Source organism: Ceratosolen solmsi, unplaced genomic scaffold, assembly GCF_000503995.2.
Source record: "Ceratosolen solmsi marchali unplaced genomic scaffold, CerSol_1.0 scaffold7, whole genome shotgun sequence".
NCBI lineage: Eukaryota > Metazoa > Arthropoda > Insecta > Hymenoptera > Agaonidae > Ceratosolen > Ceratosolen solmsi.
This window is the reverse complement of record NW_011948413.1, coordinates 890172-909409: the sequence shown is the minus strand read 5'-3', so window position 1 is coordinate 909409 and position 19238 is coordinate 890172. Positions and strand designations below refer to the sequence as shown.

The 19238-nt window shown below is 24.5% G+C and overlaps 4 protein-coding genes across 5 annotated transcripts; 3 read left to right on the top strand and 1 right to left on the bottom strand.

Moving 5' to 3' along the window:
• Positions 1–1177: 1177 nt before the first annotated feature.
• Positions 1178–4216, top strand: LOC105367608 (zinc finger protein 684). The gene is made up of 5 exons (XM_011506375.1): positions 1178–1570; positions 2232–2375; positions 2434–2514; positions 2583–2644; positions 3331–4216. Exons 1-5 carry the CDS (start codon positions 1178–1180, stop codon positions 4214–4216), a joined length of 1566 nt encoding a protein of 521 aa, XP_011504677.1.
• A 393-nt stretch (positions 4217–4609) lies between these two features.
• LOC105367607 (endothelial zinc finger protein induced by tumor necrosis factor alpha-like) lies at positions 4610–9014 on the top strand. The gene is made up of 3 exons (XM_011506374.1): positions 4610–5655; positions 6429–6543; positions 7985–9014. Exons 1-3 carry the CDS (start codon positions 4869–4871, stop codon positions 8955–8957), a joined length of 1875 nt encoding a protein of 624 aa, XP_011504676.1. The 5' UTR covers positions 4610–4868; the 3' UTR covers positions 8958–9014.
• A 5208-nt stretch (positions 9015–14222) lies between these two features.
• Positions 14223–15870, top strand: LOC105367208 (3'(2'),5'-bisphosphate nucleotidase 1). 2 transcript variants are annotated; one of them, XM_011505836.1, is made up of 4 exons: positions 14223–14620; positions 14852–15071; positions 15398–15467; positions 15541–15870. In XM_011505836.1, the coding sequence occupies exons 1-4, from the start codon at positions 14263–14265 to the stop codon at positions 15796–15798; spliced, it is 906 nt and encodes a 301-aa protein (XP_011504138.1). In that variant the 5' UTR covers positions 14223–14262; the 3' UTR covers positions 15799–15870. The 2 variants fall into 2 exon arrangements, with proteins under 2 accessions (XP_011504138.1, XP_011504137.1); XM_011505835.1 differs by having other exon boundaries at positions 15383–15467.
• A 216-nt stretch (positions 15871–16086) lies between these two features.
• Positions 16087–18620, bottom strand: LOC105367200 (4-coumarate--CoA ligase 1). The gene is made up of 5 exons (XM_011505831.1): positions 18515–18620; positions 18044–18184; positions 17002–17974; positions 16517–16930; positions 16087–16220 (listed from the first exon to the last, which is right to left on the bottom strand). Exons 2-5 carry the CDS (start codon positions 18179–18181, stop codon positions 16099–16101), a joined length of 1647 nt encoding a protein of 548 aa, XP_011504133.1. The 5' UTR covers positions 18182–18184; positions 18515–18620; the 3' UTR covers positions 16087–16098.
• Between the last annotated feature and the right edge of the window lie 618 nt (positions 18621–19238).

Below are 19238 nucleotides of genomic sequence, written 5' to 3'. Positions count from 1 at the left end.
TTTATTCTACTGTAAGTAATATTTCAAAAACTAATTTTGTTTTCAAAATCGTTATGTTCTATTGGTTCTTTTTCTTAATAAATAAGAGATTATTTTAAATTGAAAATTATTTTAGGAAACTTTTAGACTTTAGAATATTTAGGTATTATTCCGGCAACTATACATTTATCGAACATTATTACAAATTTTAGTATTGGTGATATTGATTGAAATATTGAATTTATTTACTACTTTATCATTAGTATTAAAAATGAAAGTAAAAATTTGAATATAAAATATTTGTAAGACTATTTTCATATATTTATATTGTACATTTAAAGTCTATATTTATTTTTTAAAATAGGCTTTAAATTAAAATTTATTTTATAAAATCAAAATTTTTTAATATTTTTGATTTTCCTTGTATAAAAAATATCCTCTTTTATTTTCTGATATTAATAACTTTTATTCTTAAATTAAATTTATAAACTTTTATTTTTAATTATTTTTTTATTTTCCGAATAAAAATTTTATTGTTATGCATTTAATTTTGACAGTTTGTATATTGTTATTTCCTTTTCGAAAAAATATTTCTAAACTAGAACTTTAATGCCTACTTTTAATATTCAAATTAACAAATTGTTTAATTTAAACTAAAATGTAGAATTTTGAATTTTAGAATGATTTTAGGTCCTATTTCGATGAAACGATAACAACATTACACAGTGATATGTCAGAATGTAGATGTCACCACTGATGTATAGTTGTTTTTCTCGTCTAGTTGATATGTAAATGCATAAAATACTCATGGCAGTAAAACAATCTATAGTTGTGTATACTATAAGCATAATTTGGCATTTATACCGTAGGCTTACAAATTTACATCTCAAACAAATATTAAAAAGCTTATTAGGCTTTTCGTTAATTTTCATTTTTAATGTAGGAATCAAACCAATTAAACTATAATGTTGTATTTTCTACAATGTAAGAACAAAATGCTAACATTTCCATTTCGATAATTTATATTTTCTTCAAGTAAAGTGGAAAACATTTACTTTGATTAACCACTATATTTAGGTAAGATTTGTATTTTAAGAGGTTTAAGTAATTATTTTTACAATTAGTAAATTAAAATAAATATTTAAAAATCAAGATTACTTTAAGAATATTTTAATGTAAATGTATCGTTATAGTTAAAATGGAGTCAGTGCAGTCAAGTAGTATAGAACTTGTGATTAAGTCTGTTGCCAATGAAGGCATAGTAATTCAGAATACAAAAGAAATTAATGAAAAAAACGAAGAGCTTGAAACGACAGAATATTTTTTAGATGTTGAAGAGCAAACTACAGAGGAAAGAAATGAAGATACACAATTTGTACATGTAGATGGTTGTGAAGAAAATCATGAACAATATATAGCTATGGAAGTGCAAGATACTAATCGATTAGTTATACAAGATAAAGATATAATATTTTGGAGTAATCTTTGTAGAATTTGTGCAAATCATAGCGATAAACTAATTCCAATATTTAATGGTGAAGGATTGGAACATAATTTATGCAATAAAATTCATAATTATTTACCTATAAAAGTATGTATAAAAAACTTATTTTTATAAAAAAAAATACTGTATAGAATAATTAAGTAGTATTTAAATAAAATTTATCTTAATCTATTTCTTTAGAATAAAAAATAAATTAATTTTACAATTTATAATGTAAATATATTTATTGAAAAACATAAATATAAATAATTTAATTTATAATCATATTCAATCTTTTATGAAAAATTGTAATTTCTATGATACAATATTCTTTAATATATTTATACTAATTATAATATAATAATATATATATAATTATTTTATTATTTATTAAGGATTAATTAATAATTGTTTTATAAGTTTTACAATATAGTTTAATTAATTTAATGTATATTCATATATATATATATATATATATATATATTTTTTTGTTAAGAAAATTTAAAAATATTTATCAATACATAATACAACAATTTCAGATAAATTACTTTTGTTGTAGTTTTTAATTTCATATTGTAATTTTCTTGCCTTTGAAATTATATGTAAAGTAAAAAATTTAAATTTAGATAAAACTGCACGTGTTATATTTTATATTTTATTTACGAGAATAAATAATGTTATGAATCATAATTAAAACTGTGAAATTATACTACAAAATCTTATTTCAATAATTCAAATTATATATTTTCTTGCAAAAATTTTATTTTAGATTTCTGAAAGTGATAATCTTCCATTACAAGTGTGCTATAATTGTGCAGCAACCTTGTTGGCTTGGCATGAAATGTCTAAAGGTTGTCTAAATGCTCAACAACATCTTGTAAATTTACAAAGTAAATTTAATTTAAAAAATCAAGTAAGTAATCACATTTTTATATTAAATATATAGATATTGATAAATATATTTTTTGTAGTACTATACTAATTCAATAGTAAAACAAGAAAATATTGAGGCGATATTAGAAGTAGAAGCAACAAATAATGAAGAGTCAAAGGTAATATATTTGTTTATATAAATACTTTTAAATTCTAAAATATCCTATGATTACTTTTTAATATGTAGGTTCCAGCAACAAATGAAAATAATGTAGAGTCGTTTCATATTGATGTTTCAGACACTGAGAGGTAATTAAATTATATTTCATGTTACTTTTTAAAAATAAAACTGGATGTTTAATGTATAATTTATGATAACTTATTTGCGATTTTTATTGCTTATTTAATCATTATATTATTTAAAAAATGATTAAAATCACAAGATTAATTATAAAATTAAATACGATTGAATAAACCTAAATGTTTGTATGAAAAAAAAATTGAATATATTACATGGAATTATAAAATTTGTACTAGATTTTATTTATAATTAATAGATATTTTATTTATTTACATATATTGTAAACATGTAAATATGGTAATAAAATTATATTTTTATTTATGCATGTCTTTTAAACAAAATCGAAAAAATTTTAATTGAGCATATAATTTGTTTTAACATCCAGTTTTATTTATTTAATAACACTTTTGCTTTTGTTGACATTCGTATATTATAAAACGGCATTTTTTTATTCAATTGATACATTATCAATTGCATTTATTTAATTTATCTAATATAAGTAGAAAGAAGAAGTAAGCAGCAAATAAAAATTATCAATAATTATGTTAATTTGTTTAATTAACAAAAGAAACTTTATCGTCGCCAAATAAGTGGTCCTAAACATGATGATACTTATGAATAAATATAATTAATAAACACCACCTGAATCCACGTTTAGATAACGCAAGTCTCGAGTCAAGTTTCGATTTTGCAGGTCCAGAAGATTCCACACATCATTTATAGAACCTTTTAATACACTAATTGTAAGTAAGGAATCTATCAAAGAAATAGTTACTATCTCAAATGAAAAAATCGATACCTGCTTAATGACAATGAGTAACTTCTGCAAATCATTGACACAATCAGCTGATTCATCGAATTGCAATTCATTAATCATAGAATCTGCAAATATTGAAAACATCAACATGACTCAGAAAAGCCACGCTTTAAAGAATAATAGCTATAAACGCAAGAAGAAAGGACTCAGCAATCAGAAAAATCTGTATAACTCTCTTATATGTGGTGACTGTGGAAAATTTTTTAAAGTGAAGGACTCTTTAGTGCGCCATTTACGAATACATAGAAATGAGCGTCCTTTCACGTGCCACATATGTGGAAAACAGTTTCGTGATTCCGGTGGACTATGTCGACACCTCAGGGACGTTCACGCTAAATTAAAAAATCACACTTGTGAGACATGTGGTAAAAGCTTCGCATCAAAAGCTACGAAAGATGATCATCAGCGAATACACACTGGTGAGCGGCCTTATATTTGCGATACATGTGGCAAAGGTTTTAAATCTAAGGCTTCGCTTTACACCCATAGTAAAATTCATACTGATGAATTTCCCCATCCCTGTTTACACTGTCAAAAGAAATTTCGTAGAAAACAAGAGTTACTATACCATGTTTCCATGCATACTGGCGAGAAAAATTTCGAATGCGATGTTTGTTTTCGAAGATTTAGATTAAAAACAGAACTTAGGAGACACACGCTCGTTCATTCGGATGATAAACCATTCGTTTGTAACGTTTGTGGCTTCCGTTGTAGGCAAAAGCGATATTTGAATAATCATGTAAAATACAAGCATAGCTTTTAGAAAGTTTTTCAAATTAAAAGTTTTTATTTTATAATTATATTAATTTTATAAATTTAAAAATTTATGAAAGAAATTTTTTAATTTATTTTTATACTAAAAATTTATATAATGATTATTTTATATCGTAATAACAAATTGAGTTTCAAATTTGTTATTTGTTTTATTGTTATATGCTGTAATAACGTTGCTTATTTTATTATCAAAAACGGAATACTAATAATGAATCATAAGTATCAATATATACTAGTGTAGATGAGAAGTTTTGTAATTACAAACGCCATCAGAATTTACTGTGTTGCAATATTTTTTGTTTTACAAATTTCTTCAATTAATATATGAAATTAGTCTGATATTAATAATTGAAATAAGAAAAAGAAGAAAAATATGTGTACACTCGTTGTTCGCTACTAACATTAAAGTAAGAAAAGAAGATAAAAGTTATAAGCATTCATGATGTTTAAATTGATAAAGCAAAGACATTGTGGGTTATTTGTTGAAATGCTAAATGATCCAAACTTCATTAATAGAAATTTAAATTGCTAATCATAAGAAGCTATAAAACACTAGTTGCACACTCAAGGAATGGTGAATCGTAACATCGTTTCTTTGCAGATGCGTGAATCTCGAAGACGAGGAGGTGATCGCTATCCTAATGACCTCGACTTCACCGAACAGTCAGAAAAAACGAAAGCTAAAGGAGGCCTCAAGCCCGAATGTGAAGGAATTGAGGCCGAACGCCAGGGTGGGCAAATTGAGGAGGCTAGCAGGTGCTGAAGCGGGGACTCACAGTCAGCAACGTCGCCTCGAGGTGGCTCACTCGAAGATCAGCATCGACGGAGTGACATATTATAAGTGCCGTAACTGTCCTAAGGCCCTATCAACCTCGTACAACTACTTCGCCCACAAACGTATACATGCGCGCGAGAAACTTCTTACATGCAAGATATGCAGCAAGAATTTCACCGTCACGTCCTCGCTTACGCGCCACGTGCGTGATGTCCATGACAAGATCAAGGATTACGACTGTGGCTACTGTGAACGAAGACTCGCCTCACGTATTGCACGCGACGAGCATCAGAGAACCCACACTAACGAACGACCCCATATCTGCGAAACCTGCGGCAAAAGCTTTAGACAGCGAGCCTCCTTATCGGTGCACAAGAGGTTCCATTCCAAAAATTTTTCGTTCAGGTGCAGCCAGTGCGGCCGAGCCTTTCCACGTAAGCAAGATATGGAAAGACATGAGCTCACACATACAGATCAAAAGCCCTATGGCTGCAAGGTCTGCGGTAAAAGCTTCAGAAGTTCCGCTTCTGCCATTAGGCACAGACAAAGTCACGATTCATCAAGCAAATACATTTGCGATGTTTGTGGCGACAGCTTCAGCCAAGAGAGATACATGAAGAGTCACAAAACGAAGATGCACAAGGATGATCAAAGTTTTTTATAATTATTATTTTAAGTATAAAGAATATTTGCAGACACTTTTAATTCGCTCGTTTACTTGTTTATATGCGTACGTACTTATTCACTTACTTCCTTATTTTCACATTTCCATACTTCTGTTTTTTATTGTTGAAAAATAAAGCAACTTATCATTTTATTTTCAAATAATTTTTTTATTTTCGTTTATTAATTCTGTATATAAGGTTATAATTACTCAATTTGCAAATGTATTATATTGTTTTTTTTTTCATAAAAATGAATGTGATTTATGATAGAATAAATGGAATTGACATGTATAAAATTATTTTTCTATGCTACAATTTATAATTTGGTCTTTGTATAGATTGAGAAAATAATTTAAAATAAAATTTGTAACGATTATTGATAAAAATTAATATAACTATAAATAAATTTGAATAAAATATCAATAATATCACCTCTTTGTTATTATTAATGTTTCATTGATTTCTGAAACCAAAATAATCAACACTTTCATTGTGATAAATTGATAAGCAAGTTCATAAAAGTAGATGAAAAAGACCGCGTATTCTTTTATTATTGCTTGTCATTAAGTTATAAGTTATATATTAATAATAAACAAAGTTTGTTGTTTTGACTATTTTTAAGCATTTAATACATAATATTTTATTTAAATTATTTTTAGTTTGGAATCGAAAAAAGTGAAATAAATTACACTTGCACTAATAAAATATACTATATCAACTTTTGTATTATAATTCATCTTGAATTGTTATTATTGATAAAGTAACTCTGCCAAAGGATACTTTGTATACTTTTAATTGCAGAGATTCTACAACAATCAATAAAGAATTGAAATTGGTTCAATCAGTCATATACATGTATGGAATTTGTAGCGAGTTGTACGAGAAATTCTATTTAATTCGACATTTAAATAAGAGTTACTAGGAAATGATTAAATTTCAGTACTTCCGTTACGCAATAGTTACAGTAAGTTATATCTATGCAAGGCTTTCTTTTGTTAAGTGTAATATGCGAGCACATGATGAATCAGTGAACAGATTATCTGTCACAGATGCGGCAAGGGCTTCAGAAATCGAAGATAATCCTAAATGTCACATCGACAACGTACACATAATAAGAAATAAAAAAATAAAAAAAATACTTAGCATTCTCCACAGGAGAAACCATACCAAGAAAAAATTTTAAGTATCTATCATAAGTCTTTCTCGCCAGTTACAGTGCATACATATGCACATGCATACCATAGTGTGATTAGTGTGAGAAAGCTTTCAAGGATAAGCAGAAATTCGTGGTAAACAAGTTTATTCACACAGGTGTCAAACACTATGCCTGAGTTATAAGCTACAAGTTATCCGTTGCAAAGAGTGAAACCACTAGACATCGTGTCGTTCACATCAAAGATAAACCATTTCTGTCTTCCGACCGTGATCTCAGCAATCAGTACCTGCAAATCCGTATCAAACTCTAAGAAGATATGTTCAAGGATTTACTCAACGGTCTTTTTTTAATTTGATCGAATAGTTCAGCTATTGCTTCATTACGTTATGAATTATTAACTTTGAGATTAAAGAAAGACTGATTATTTTAAGTACTTGAATAATAAATAGTGTTTGTGTCTATATTTTTGTTATATAAGGAATTAAGTTACTTTGTAATCGCCTATACATTATCAGAGTTTAAAATAAATTTTCTTAATATTATATAAAATTGTTAGATATTTGATGGACACATTAGGGTATTAAGCTTTTTCAATCTTATTATTATTGAGAAATACAAAGTAAAATGTATTTAGGTAGCCAATTACGATCGAATTCCATTTTATAAATATTTTTCTATTCGGATAAAATAAAAATGATTTCATTAAAATGTGCATATACTTTTATACAATAAAGTTTTGACTTAAAAATAATAAATGGTTTTTGCAACCCAGTAAGCTTTATTTTTATACAAATTTTCCGGGAAGAAAAGAAAACAATAGTTGTATTAATAATTTGTTATATATATGATTGAATTAATTTCTGTTTAATAGTATATTTTAATTTAGTAATTAGACACATTTTTAATTAGTTTATCTTTGGATTTATTTAAGTTAAATTTTATTATCTTAACATTCCATGTTGTTAGGAATACAATTTGATATAAGTAAATAAATTTATCATAAAAGTTTTTATTTAATCAAAAGCTTTTGTTTCAGCATTAAATATATACAAATTTTAATTTTAATTTTGATTTTAAATTTTATATAAGATTTATTGTTCCAAAAATTTTTGTATACATATCAACGAGTACATTAGCTTCAAATATTTTTTATAATTTCAGCTCCAATAGATTACAACGTGATTGTAGTACCTTCAAAGAATATAAAAGAGCTTTCAGGGCTACTCTACCAGCTAAAAGGAGCCGCAAGAAAACTCCGAGCCCATCGAAGTCAGTGAAAAAGAGGAGCAGTCGCTCAATAAGGAAGAAGTCCATGCATAAAGTGACAAAAATGAAGATTACGTCAGATGTCCACTGCACCTCTATTAATCTTGAGTCAAAGAGCTCAGAATGCTTGAGTTTTGCTGAAGAAAAGTTCCAGGATTTAACGGAAGCAGAGGCTGAGATTGTCAATAATTCAGCTGAACTTAATCAATCACCAGAGGAGAACTCTAAGTCGAAAAAATCTTGTCGTGGACGTAATGGCTCAGGTCTCGAGTGCAGAGAGTGTAACAAAAAATTTCGACTTTACAATAGTTACCAGATACATATGAGAATACATACGGGTGAAAAGCCGTATACATGCCACATTTGTGGCAAGCAATTCGGTCAAACTGGCAGCCTCTACTATCATCTTAAGCACGTTCACGGAGGTGTTAAGAATCATGCCTGTGATATTTGCGGGCGTTGTTTTGCAATGAAAACGGCTATGGAGGATCACCGAAGGATACACACAGGTGAAAGGCCCTATATATGCGATTCTTGTGGCAAGTCATTTAAAACTAAGGCCTCATTGTACATACACAGCAAGATACACACTAACGAGTATCCCTTTAAGTGCTCTTATTGCAAGAAACTCTTTAGATGGAAGCAGCAAATGATGAATCATTTAACAACGCACACAGGCGAGAAAAATCATATGTGTGATATTTGTGGCAAAGGATTTGGTGTGAAGAATGAGCTTACCCGACACAGACGTACGCATTCGCTCGATAAGCCCTTCACTTGCCAAAAATGCGGAGTTAGCTTTGGACAAAAAAGATACTTAACTAATCATAATAGGACACGACACAAAACGAAGGTGACTAGCAATTGACAAATGTACAATTTACGTTACAATCTAAATAAGGCATTAAGAAAGAAATTTTGTATACATTATAATTAAAATTTTATTCATTTATATTAAACATATAAATAAATTTTATTTGTTTACTAAAACAATCGTGTCTTATGCTTATTGCATTTCAACTTACATAAATTTATAAACAGTTTATTTTTATTGATATAATATTAAATAACATTGTGACTAATCTAATTATTAATTGGCAGCAAATTCTAAATAATAACATGTTATTAGCAATATTATAAGCTATTAATTTTTCTTGAAAGAAACTTTCAAATTATAAATGACTTTATATTAAGTAATTTTATATTATTTTGTAATATAAGGTTTTGTAAAATAGAAAAAGTAAAATTAATACTTTTCTTTTATAATAAATGTTTTTAGTAATAAATATTATTAAATCCCTTGAATAATTATTTGATTTTTTTTTATTTAAAAGAGTCACATATAAATCTATTGAGTAAAAAATGCGACATTAAATGAGAACTATTTTTTGTTTTTTTGATAATAAATTTTAAATTTATAAAATATCAATAGATGTACATACATGTATACGTATATGTATAGAATATAACAATAATGATATTCGTCCTAGATAATAAAACTATTTATTATAACTTAATTTATATTTTTTTCAATTTAAACAGTTCATTATATTTTTTTATCAATAATAATAAACTGATTAACAAAATCACTAACAAAATTATTGAAGTAAATTATTTATGAACAATAATATTTTTCTAATATAATACTGGAAATTTAAAATTTTTAAATGTGAATAGTTGAGTTGTAGCGAAGAAACACGTTATTTATTTTTTTTCAATGCAAATATATAAAAAATATTGTTGTATAAAAATATATCAGTTAAGTAAAATATACAATCAATTTTTAATTAATACTAATTTTGTTCATTGCTCCTTAATATTTATAAGTAATGAAAAAACTGAGCATTGATAATAATTGCTTAGTATTGATTGATCTTCACTCTACATTCGTTTTAAACTACAAAAAGTGGAAGTAATGAGGTAATTATTGTTAAGCAAAAAACATGCCTACATAATTTTTGTTTCTTTTTTGAATATTCAAAAAAATGTAGAAAAAGGAATAAATAACTGCTAAGATAGAAGACAAATCAATACAATTTTTTTTGTCGGTATATTACCCCTTCACTTCCCTTCTTTCCCCAGTAGTTGTACCAATACACCAAATTGGTATAATGCGGTTTAATTTTCAGCATAATACCGTATAACGTATGATAAGTATAGCTAATTTCTTCCTTCAAATTGTCAACATAATAATTCATATTGACTATAAATACAATCAGTTATGCACTTAAGGTAAGCGTGCAAATTTCTGGTATTAATATATAAATACCCTGGAATTTTTTGTTTTTAAATTTATTGAAATCAAATTTATAACATACAGAAGGACACTTTGACAAAATCAAAATACATTACGAGCATAAAATAAAAAATAAATTATTGTAAAAAATAATAAATTACTGCAAATTTTCTATTAAATAAAATATATCAATCAAATGTAAAAATTTAATTAAGGTAATACAAAAGAATGTTTTAATATTCACTATGTTCATCAGCTCAAGTAAATGGTGAAATATAAACAATCTATATGTTTATAATATGTAATTACAATACATTTGCATATATTAATATAGTAACATATAGTTTTAAAGTATATGAATATTTTTTTGCATAAATAAAAACTACAACTTAATTAAATTAAATTAAAAAATATTAATTAGAAATCCAAGCATTATAAGATTTATTTCTTAGAAATTCAATTTATTTAATAAAAGCTTACAAATTTGTTCAGTAATTAAGGTCAATAATTAAAAACTGTATTCCATTAATATTTAAATATTATTATACAGTAACTGTTTACATTGGTTTTTACATTAACTGCAGTAATTATTTAATTCAATTTTTTTAAGTATTCTACATCAATACTTCATATTGTATTTTAAAACTTAACGTACATTTTATATAATTTAAATATTTTAAAAATACATCATTTAACGTCTAATTGAACAATTGTATTTAAATATTAAATTACTTTATAGTTATAATTTTTATTTTTTGAGATAATTATTTTACATTAAAATATGTTAAATGCATATATTAATACATATATTAATTTAATTAACATATCTGAAAATCAGTATAATTATAAAAATTATTTTAATAACAAAATTATAAATACATAAACAATTAGAGAGAAAAGTTCTTTGCAAATCAGATTTTATTGGAACACAATTATATTAATAACTTCTGTTTTATTTTTGTTAATTTTGTTGGTATATCATAAATGGAGTTACTCTTTTATCTATGCGTAAATTTGTAAAATGTATTAACCGGTAAACCCGTATTAAAAGATAGTTGTAACAATAAGAATTGGTTAAAAATATTTAAAAAATATTTTCATTAAATAAACATTTAAAAATAAAAACATACAAATTTTAATTTGTCAAAATAAAATATTATTAGCTTCTACTTTAGGAAATGTATACGTTATTAAAATGAATACAAGTTAACATATTTTAGCAAATAGAATTTTTTCTGTTATAATATTTAGCTATTTGTTACAATAAGGAAGTTTTTGTATATCACATAATAAAATAACACTTTTATTTTTATTGTAATATTTTTTCGTTAATATTTATTATTTTAATTGATAAAGAAAAATATTCGAATAAAACATATTTTTTAAATTAACTTAGTACTAGAGATTAATATTGAGATATAAAATACTTACCCCTATTTTTTTACTTTTATTTTATATTAAACCTAATTTCAGTATTGCAATAGTTTAAATTATTTTATTTTTTAAAATATTTTATATTTTACCCTAGTATAAAATTAATACACCAATATACTTGGGAATTCGATTGCTCATTTGATTAATTGTAAATAGAACAAAATTAATCGAAATATATATCACAATCATTCATTAAATAATACTTTGTTTTTATAAATGCATGTTTTAATATAAAATTTTTTATTGGATATGAATTATGCTTTTGATCGAATAATCCAATAATTCATTAAAATTATTTTGTACAACATATTATTTTATCATCATTCAAAGCTAATACTTCTATACAAATAGTCATATACACATAGTTTCATATAAATAAGTTTGATGGAACATAATATTTTAGTAGTTTAATTGAAATGTTTTTTACGTAAGTGAAAATTAACTCGTGTTCTGGGAACTTCGAAATCAGTATCATTAATTCTCAAGCACTATCAATATATATTATAAATTTGTAAAATAAATTCTAACAATTTATTATTTCTATAAATAAAGTAATAAGTGCATTTGTATAACAATAAAATATAAATATATATAAATATTATTTTATTTTAATAAAGTTATTAACTTTAAAAAAAAAATGTAATGTGTTGTTGATCATCTTGACCACGTTCTTTGAAGGAAAGTAAATATATTAGATATGTATATAAAAAATTGCTTTCTTTAATACAAAAATCCATCATTTTGTCTTAAAAAATGTGGGAGCAAAAATAAAAATTTATATTTTCTATTACTATTGTTCACAAATTAATACAAATTGCTTATTATTTTACAATAAGTATATAATAATTTTGTATATCATTATATATACATTTTTAGTGTTAGCGAGCTGTGATTTTATTTTTCTTTATTTTTCTTTTAATATATTCAACTAGACAGTTTGAGAGCGAGATCCACCGATATCAAAATGTTTAATTGTACACGTAAAAGCATTATACAATAAAAAATTTTATTTAATGTAATAAGAATTTTCAATATTATATTATTTTTATAAATTAGATATTTTTTTAAATAATAATTTGAAATAAACATAAATAATTCGTATTCTGTATGAATATTTAAAATACTTTTAATATTAACTAAAACAAATAACATTCATTTATTATAATATTATATAATATTTTAGAGCATTTGAGAAGCGTGTATTTTATTTCTTCTATTTTTTTAAAATTTTAGTTGATTATGCCTATTAGAGTTAAAGAAAAAAGCATTGTATGTAGGGCACGTGTCATTGTGTACTATATTTAATTGTGTAGATTCATACTTTGAGCAGTATGTGCCACTTTGAGAAATGTGAGTAGTAAAGAGATATATTTTAAAATATCACATAAATAATCAATTTCCTTACCATTTATTTGATATTGATTAATTTGTATTATATTATAATGAATTAAGTTCTCTTTTTTCTTAGTCAATAATTGCAGCAGAGGTAAATAAATATTTTCCTCTTACATGCTTATATTGTTTAAAGAATCAAACCACTTTTATGGCTGCTCATAAAATACACGCCTGTTTGTTAAGGTTGACCGCTAGGAGTACTTCTATCGAGTTCATCGCGTTTTAATATTAAATCGACTATCTTCCTGTTTAATTCTCTTTTAGTATAATTGCATATGTTTTTACAGAATAAAATTAGCAATTATTTACGTATGTATCTATTTTTTTAATTGCTGAAAATTGTAATATAACAAACAAATTGTAGGTAAGTTGCAACTAATTACATTATTTTCGTAAACTTATAAAATGTATCTGAAAAAATATATTATGTTAGTTATAAAATACACTTATTACGATTCGAATAAATGTTTAATTATTATATTTATCTATAAAAATTAATTTTTTTTTAAAAAATTTAATAAAAGCATTTGACAAATTTGTTAATAGATAAAATTGAAACTGTAATAAAATAGATACAACTTCTTTTAGAATTAATAATTTTTTCTTAATACTGTCATTATTTAAACGTTTACGAGTAAGAAATAAAGATGTAAACTATATTTTTATATTATACAAAAACATATAATTTTATTTATATTATTGAATTAATATTTTTATAATTCTTGTACAAAATTTTTTTTTATATCAATATATATAACAATCATATAATAGAATAATAATAATAATCATATCAATATATATTATAATATATATCAATAGAAATTATTCATTTCATATTTACTTTACATGAAAATATTTTTTTAAGTATTAATATAATAGTGGATTTTTTTACATGTATAATAAATATAATAATAAGATTAAGTTAAAAAATTTATTTTAATAATAAACAAAATTATTCAAGTTTTTAAATTTTTAATTATAATATTATAATAAAATTAATATTTATACTTTTTTTCTTTTTCTTTAATTAAATATATTTCTATTAAATTTTTTATATCTATTTACAGTTATTTGTTTAAATATTTGGAAATAAGTCAAATTGTAAAACATGGCACAAAGTGCTGCTTTATTAACCCGTTTATTGGCTTATTCTGTGACAGCAGCTAAAAGAGCTGGTAAAATCATAAGAGACATTATGAGCCAAGGAGACTTGAATATTGTTGATAAAGGAAAAAATGATTTACAAACAGAAGCTGATAGATCAGCACAAAGGTGTATTGTAACTTCTTTAACTAAACAATTTTCAGATGTTACTATCATAGGTGAGGAAGAATCTTCCAGTTGTGAAGTACCTACTGATTGGGTTGTCACTGAAATGGATCAAGAGGTTTTGAGTATAAATCTTCCAACTAATTTAGAAAATGTTAATGCTTCAGATCTATGTGTATGGGTAGATCCATTAGATGGTAAATAAAATTTTTGAATGTTATTATTTAGTATATTTTCTTATTGTAATTATTATTTTTTACTAATTAAAAATTTTAAATCTGTAATGTACAATATTTTATATAACGAATAATTAATAATTATCTAGTTAACAAATTATATAATGAAATGGATTCTTAATTTTTGTAATTTGATATTATTTATAATTAAATTAAAACTTTTAAAAATTAAATCTAGTATATTAATTATAGGAACTTCAGAGTATACTCAAGGTCTTGTAGAGCATGTGACAGTTTTAATTGGTGTTGCTTTTAAAGATAGAGCAATTGCAGGTGTTATTCATCAACCTTATTTCAGAAATTCAGAAAGTAATTCTTGGGGAAGAACTATATGGGGTATTGATGGAGTTGGAGTTAAAGGATTCCAGCCAATTTCACCCATAGATGGAGAACGAATTATTACTACAACCCGGTAAAAAGATTAAAATAATTATTTTATCAATAAATGTTTAAATTCAGTGAATAAAAATACAATTTAAATTTTGAAAAAGCATTCTCATAATATAATTAAGTGTTAAGTAACTTATTCTACCTAAATTAATATAACTAAAAAGATTTCAAAACAAAATAAAAATTCTTAGAAATTAGAGTTTAAGATTAATTTTAATATTTTTCAAAATTATTATTAAATTTTAATCTTATATATATATATATATATATATATATATATATATGCCTATGTGCTTGTGTCTGTATGCATTAAAAGTTTATAACCTTCTTTAGTTCACATTGGGATAGTACTGTACAAGGTGCTTTGGATGCTTTAGAGCCAACTAATATCCTACGAGTTGGTGGTGCGGGTTACAAAGTAACAAGATATTAAATGAATTAACTTTTTTTTGTATAAAAAAATGTAATTATAAATATTTTAATTATTTTAGGTTGTTCTTTTGTTAGAAGGAAAAGCTCATGCATATGTTTTTGCTAGTAAAGGTTGTAGACGCTGGGATACTTGTGCACCTGAAGCTGTTTTACATGCTGTAGGTGGAACTCTTACTGATATTCACGGTGAAAGATACTCGTATAATTCTAAAACAAGTTATCCTAATAAAGGCGGTGTCTTAGCTACAGCTCCAGGACAGATACATCAATGGTACCTTGCACGTATTCCCAGTGAAATAAAACAAAGGTTAATATAAGTTCAGTTTTGGGCAATTGATTTATTACAATAATAAAAATAATTATGTGTAGAAATAAATAAATAAATAAACACTAACATATTTATTTATTTATGTATTGTTAATATTTGTAATTTTATATAAATGTATATATGTATGTATATAAAGAACACAATATTTCATTTGAAAACAATCACATGTTTACTAATATTATTGCACTGTTTAAAATTAAAACAAAATATATATCAACTATCTAGACAAAATAACTAAATTTTCGCTTAATACAACTAAAATAAACATTTTCAATTAAACCTAATTTGTTTATAATTTAGCATTTAATAAATTGCGTAATTCTCTGCGAAGTATTTTACCACTGAGATTTTTGGGAATGTTTTCTATAAACCTGGCTCCTCCATGAAGCCTTTTATGTCTTGAAACTTGATCTGTAATGTAAAATATAAAATAAAAAATAATAAATAATGAACATATATAAAAATAAAAATATAAACAACAGATAAAATAAAAAAATCTAATATAAATTGTAATATAATGAAATAAAAAAAGAGAATTCATATTACAGATAATAATAATTGCAATAATTAACATAAAATAAGAATAATATTATTAAATCCTCTGAGAGTAATTTCAAATTTATATTTGAAAATTTTCAATATATAATTTTATATATTTTAATAATAATCTAAGTAATAATTTAATTTAAATATGAAATACATTTTACCATTAATATATTTCACAACATCATTAGTAGTAATTTTTGCATTTTGTTGTTTGACAACAAATGCAAATGGTAATTCACCAGCTGTTTCATCCAACAAACCGACAACTGCAGCATCTTTAATTTCTGGATGTGTTAATAGAATAGTTTCAATTTCGGCGGGTGCTACTTGAAAACCTTTATATTTTATAAGTTCTTTCAGTCTATCAACAATGTAAAAGAAACCATCCTCATCATAGTAGGCAATATCGCCAGTGTGTAACCAACCATCTCTATCTATTGTTGCTGCTGTTGCTGATGCATCACCACAATATCCTAGCATTACTAAATCACCTTTAAAACATAATTCACCCTTTTCATTAGGACCTAAGGTTTTATTTGACCATTCTCCATTTGTATTTACTGGTATAATTTTAGCTGTAAATAAATAAATCAATTATATTCATCTGCATATAATTTATAATTTATAATTTTTATACAATACACACCTGAAATACCAGATATTAATTTTCCAGCACTTCCAGGTTTATTAGATTCTAATGGAATAATTAATACACAGAATGTTAATTCTGTCATTCCATAGCCTTGTCTAATTATTGCATTCTGCAGTCGATTTTTAACTGCCTGTTCAATCTCATTTGATAAAGGAGCTGCTCCACACCATATAGTTTTAACAAATGATAAATTATAATTTTGTACCATGGGATGTTTAGCTAAAAATACCATAAGCGGAGGAACAAGAGTTAAAATTTCAATTTTATATTTTTCTATGGTTGTTAAAAATTCCTCTTCATCAAAATGAGAAAAAATAATAGCAGTGGAACCAATAATAAGTCCCATAATAAGAGTATTAAAACAGTAGGTATGAAAAAATGGCAATAAATGTGCTAATATCTGATTCTTTTGTATAAAAAATGTAGATGGATTTAATAAATTTTGAACTGTTTTTAAATAGTTCTTTTCTGTTAACTTAACTCCCTTTGGAAGTCCAGTTGTACCACTTGAACATAATATACCCATTATATGCTTATCAATTTCAACTTTAGTTACTTCAAATGTTTCAATGTTTAATAATGATTTACTTTTTAATAACATTTTGATAGTAGGAACATTTTCATCAGCATCACCAAATATTAATATTAAAGTTGGTGACCAAGAAAGTTCTTTTATCAAATGCTTTATAGATTTTAACGCAAATGGAGAAAGAAATATATACTTTGGCTTTGAAATATTTAATGTATGTTTGAATTCCTTTTTTTTGTATGTGGGATTTATTGGACATATTGTAGCACCTATAAATGCAGAAGCACACAGAGGAATACAAAAATTGAGGTTATTTTCACTGCAAATAGCTATCCTATCATTTACAGATACTTGATTGTTTTTCAAATACGTAGCTAATTTACAACTTTGAACAAGTATTTGTTTGAAATTTAATTGTTCGTCAGTTTCATTTTGAATCTAAAAAAGTTGTAACATAAATAAAATATTAGTTATTAAGGCGTATTACGTTACATGATTAAAATTTACCTCTGCAATTTTTGTTCCATGAGATAATAATTTATTATATATTAATTGTCCCATAGTTATACCCTCCGGTAATTGTAAAGCGAATTCCGGTCCATTTAAAATAAAAGATTTATCCATATTTTTATGATTATTTATCATCAACTATAAACAATTAACATACAAAAGGGCGATTAATTTTTATGAATAGAACCTAAAAGTCAACTGTTCTTATTGATGTCGAAACCAAAATAGCTTCGATTAAAATTTTGCTTTGCAAATTGCATTAAATTAATTTAGCAGATAACAATTCAGTATATCAGACAGACAAAATATTAGTGTTAGTTAACAATAATTAAAAACAATATAAATGAATGAAAGCTTAATACATTAAAAATAAACTATTAATTTAATATAATATAATTTTCCAATCTAAGTTAACATAACTTATTAATTTCATTATCACATATATCATTTATGTTTGCGTGTTTATACCGACGAGTTCTCTGTCACTATTTCTCTTGATTTTACTTGAATTGAAATTTGTTTTTTATACAACTTTATGTATTATTATTTACTTAAGACTCTCTCAAGATATTTTCTAGAAACCTACATTTATCTTTTAATAAGGAATCATGCGCAAGTGATAAATTCATTACTTTACGTATATCTTTTATATTTATTGCTTTAATATGATTACAGTACTCACTTATCTTTCAATATTATAAAAAATTGCATATCTAACTAATTAAAATTAATATATCAAAATTAGAGTAAAATTAATTTGATGAAATATATTTTTAAAATTTACAATGCGTAACTTTGATATTGAATAATTTCATTTTTAAAAATGCAGTTTTTTGTTATTAATTAATAAAAAATGTTTTCTTAATTTTTATTATTACTTAGATATACAAGTTTACAAATTTTTTCTTATCTATCTTAGCTTTTCTAAAAAAGTTATCATTTTATGTACATCTCAGTATTTAAAATATAGTTTTATTATAAATTAATGACATGATTTTGCTGATGATATTATTTAGATCAAAAACAAAGTGTAACAAGTTAATTCATATTTTCAGTGATCTTATTTTCTCTATAAAAAAATTAAACATAAATTTTTGTTTTTGATAATTAATCGTAAAAATTTCTCACAATTAATGTGAACAATTATATTTTTGTCATCATTATAAAACTTTTAAAGGTGTGAATTAAAAAA

Excerpts from the sequence above, each read along its gene's own strand:
- LOC105367608 (XM_011506375.1), top strand. The coding sequence starts at position 1,178 with ATGGAGTCAGTGCAGTCAAGTAGTATAGAACTTGTGATTAAGTCTGTT. Across the intron at positions 2,515-2,582 it reads CAAATAATGAAGAGTCAAAG|GTTCCAGCAACAAATGAAAA; the intron begins GTAATATATTTG and ends TTTAATATGTAG. Across the intron at positions 2,645-3,330 it reads GATGTTTCAGACACTGAGAG|GTCCAGAAGATTCCACACAT; the intron begins GTAATTAAATTA and ends TCGATTTTGCAG.
- LOC105367607 (XM_011506374.1), top strand. The coding sequence starts at position 4,869 with ATGACCTCGACTTCACCGAACAGTCAGAAAAAACGAAAGCTAAAGGAG. Across the intron at positions 5,656-6,428 it reads GATGCACAAGGATGATCAAA|TAACTCTGCCAAAGGATACT; the intron begins GTTTTTTATAAT and ends TTATTGATAAAG. Across the intron at positions 6,544-7,984 it reads TATGGAATTTGTAGCGAGTT|CTCCAATAGATTACAACGTG; the intron begins GTACGAGAAATT and ends TTATAATTTCAG.
- LOC105367208 (XM_011505835.1), top strand. The coding sequence starts at position 14,263 with ATGGCACAAAGTGCTGCTTTATTAACCCGTTTATTGGCTTATTCTGTG. Across the intron at positions 15,072-15,382 it reads CGAATTATTACTACAACCCG|TTCACATTGGGATAGTACTG; the intron begins GTAAAAAGATTA and ends AACCTTCTTTAG. Across the intron at positions 15,468-15,540 it reads TTGGTGGTGCGGGTTACAAA|GTTGTTCTTTTGTTAGAAGG; the intron begins GTAACAAGATAT and ends TAATTATTTTAG.
- LOC105367200 (XM_011505831.1), bottom strand. The coding sequence starts at position 18,181 with ATGATAAATAATCATAAAAATATGGATAAATCTTTTATTTTAAATGGA. Across the intron at positions 17,975-18,043 it reads ATGGAACAAAAATTGCAGAG|ATTCAAAATGAAACTGACGA; the intron begins GTAAATTTTAAT and ends CAACTTTTTTAG. Across the intron at positions 16,221-16,516 it reads TGTTGTGAAATATATTAATG|ATCAAGTTTCAAGACATAAA; the intron begins GTAAAATGTATT and ends TTTACATTACAG.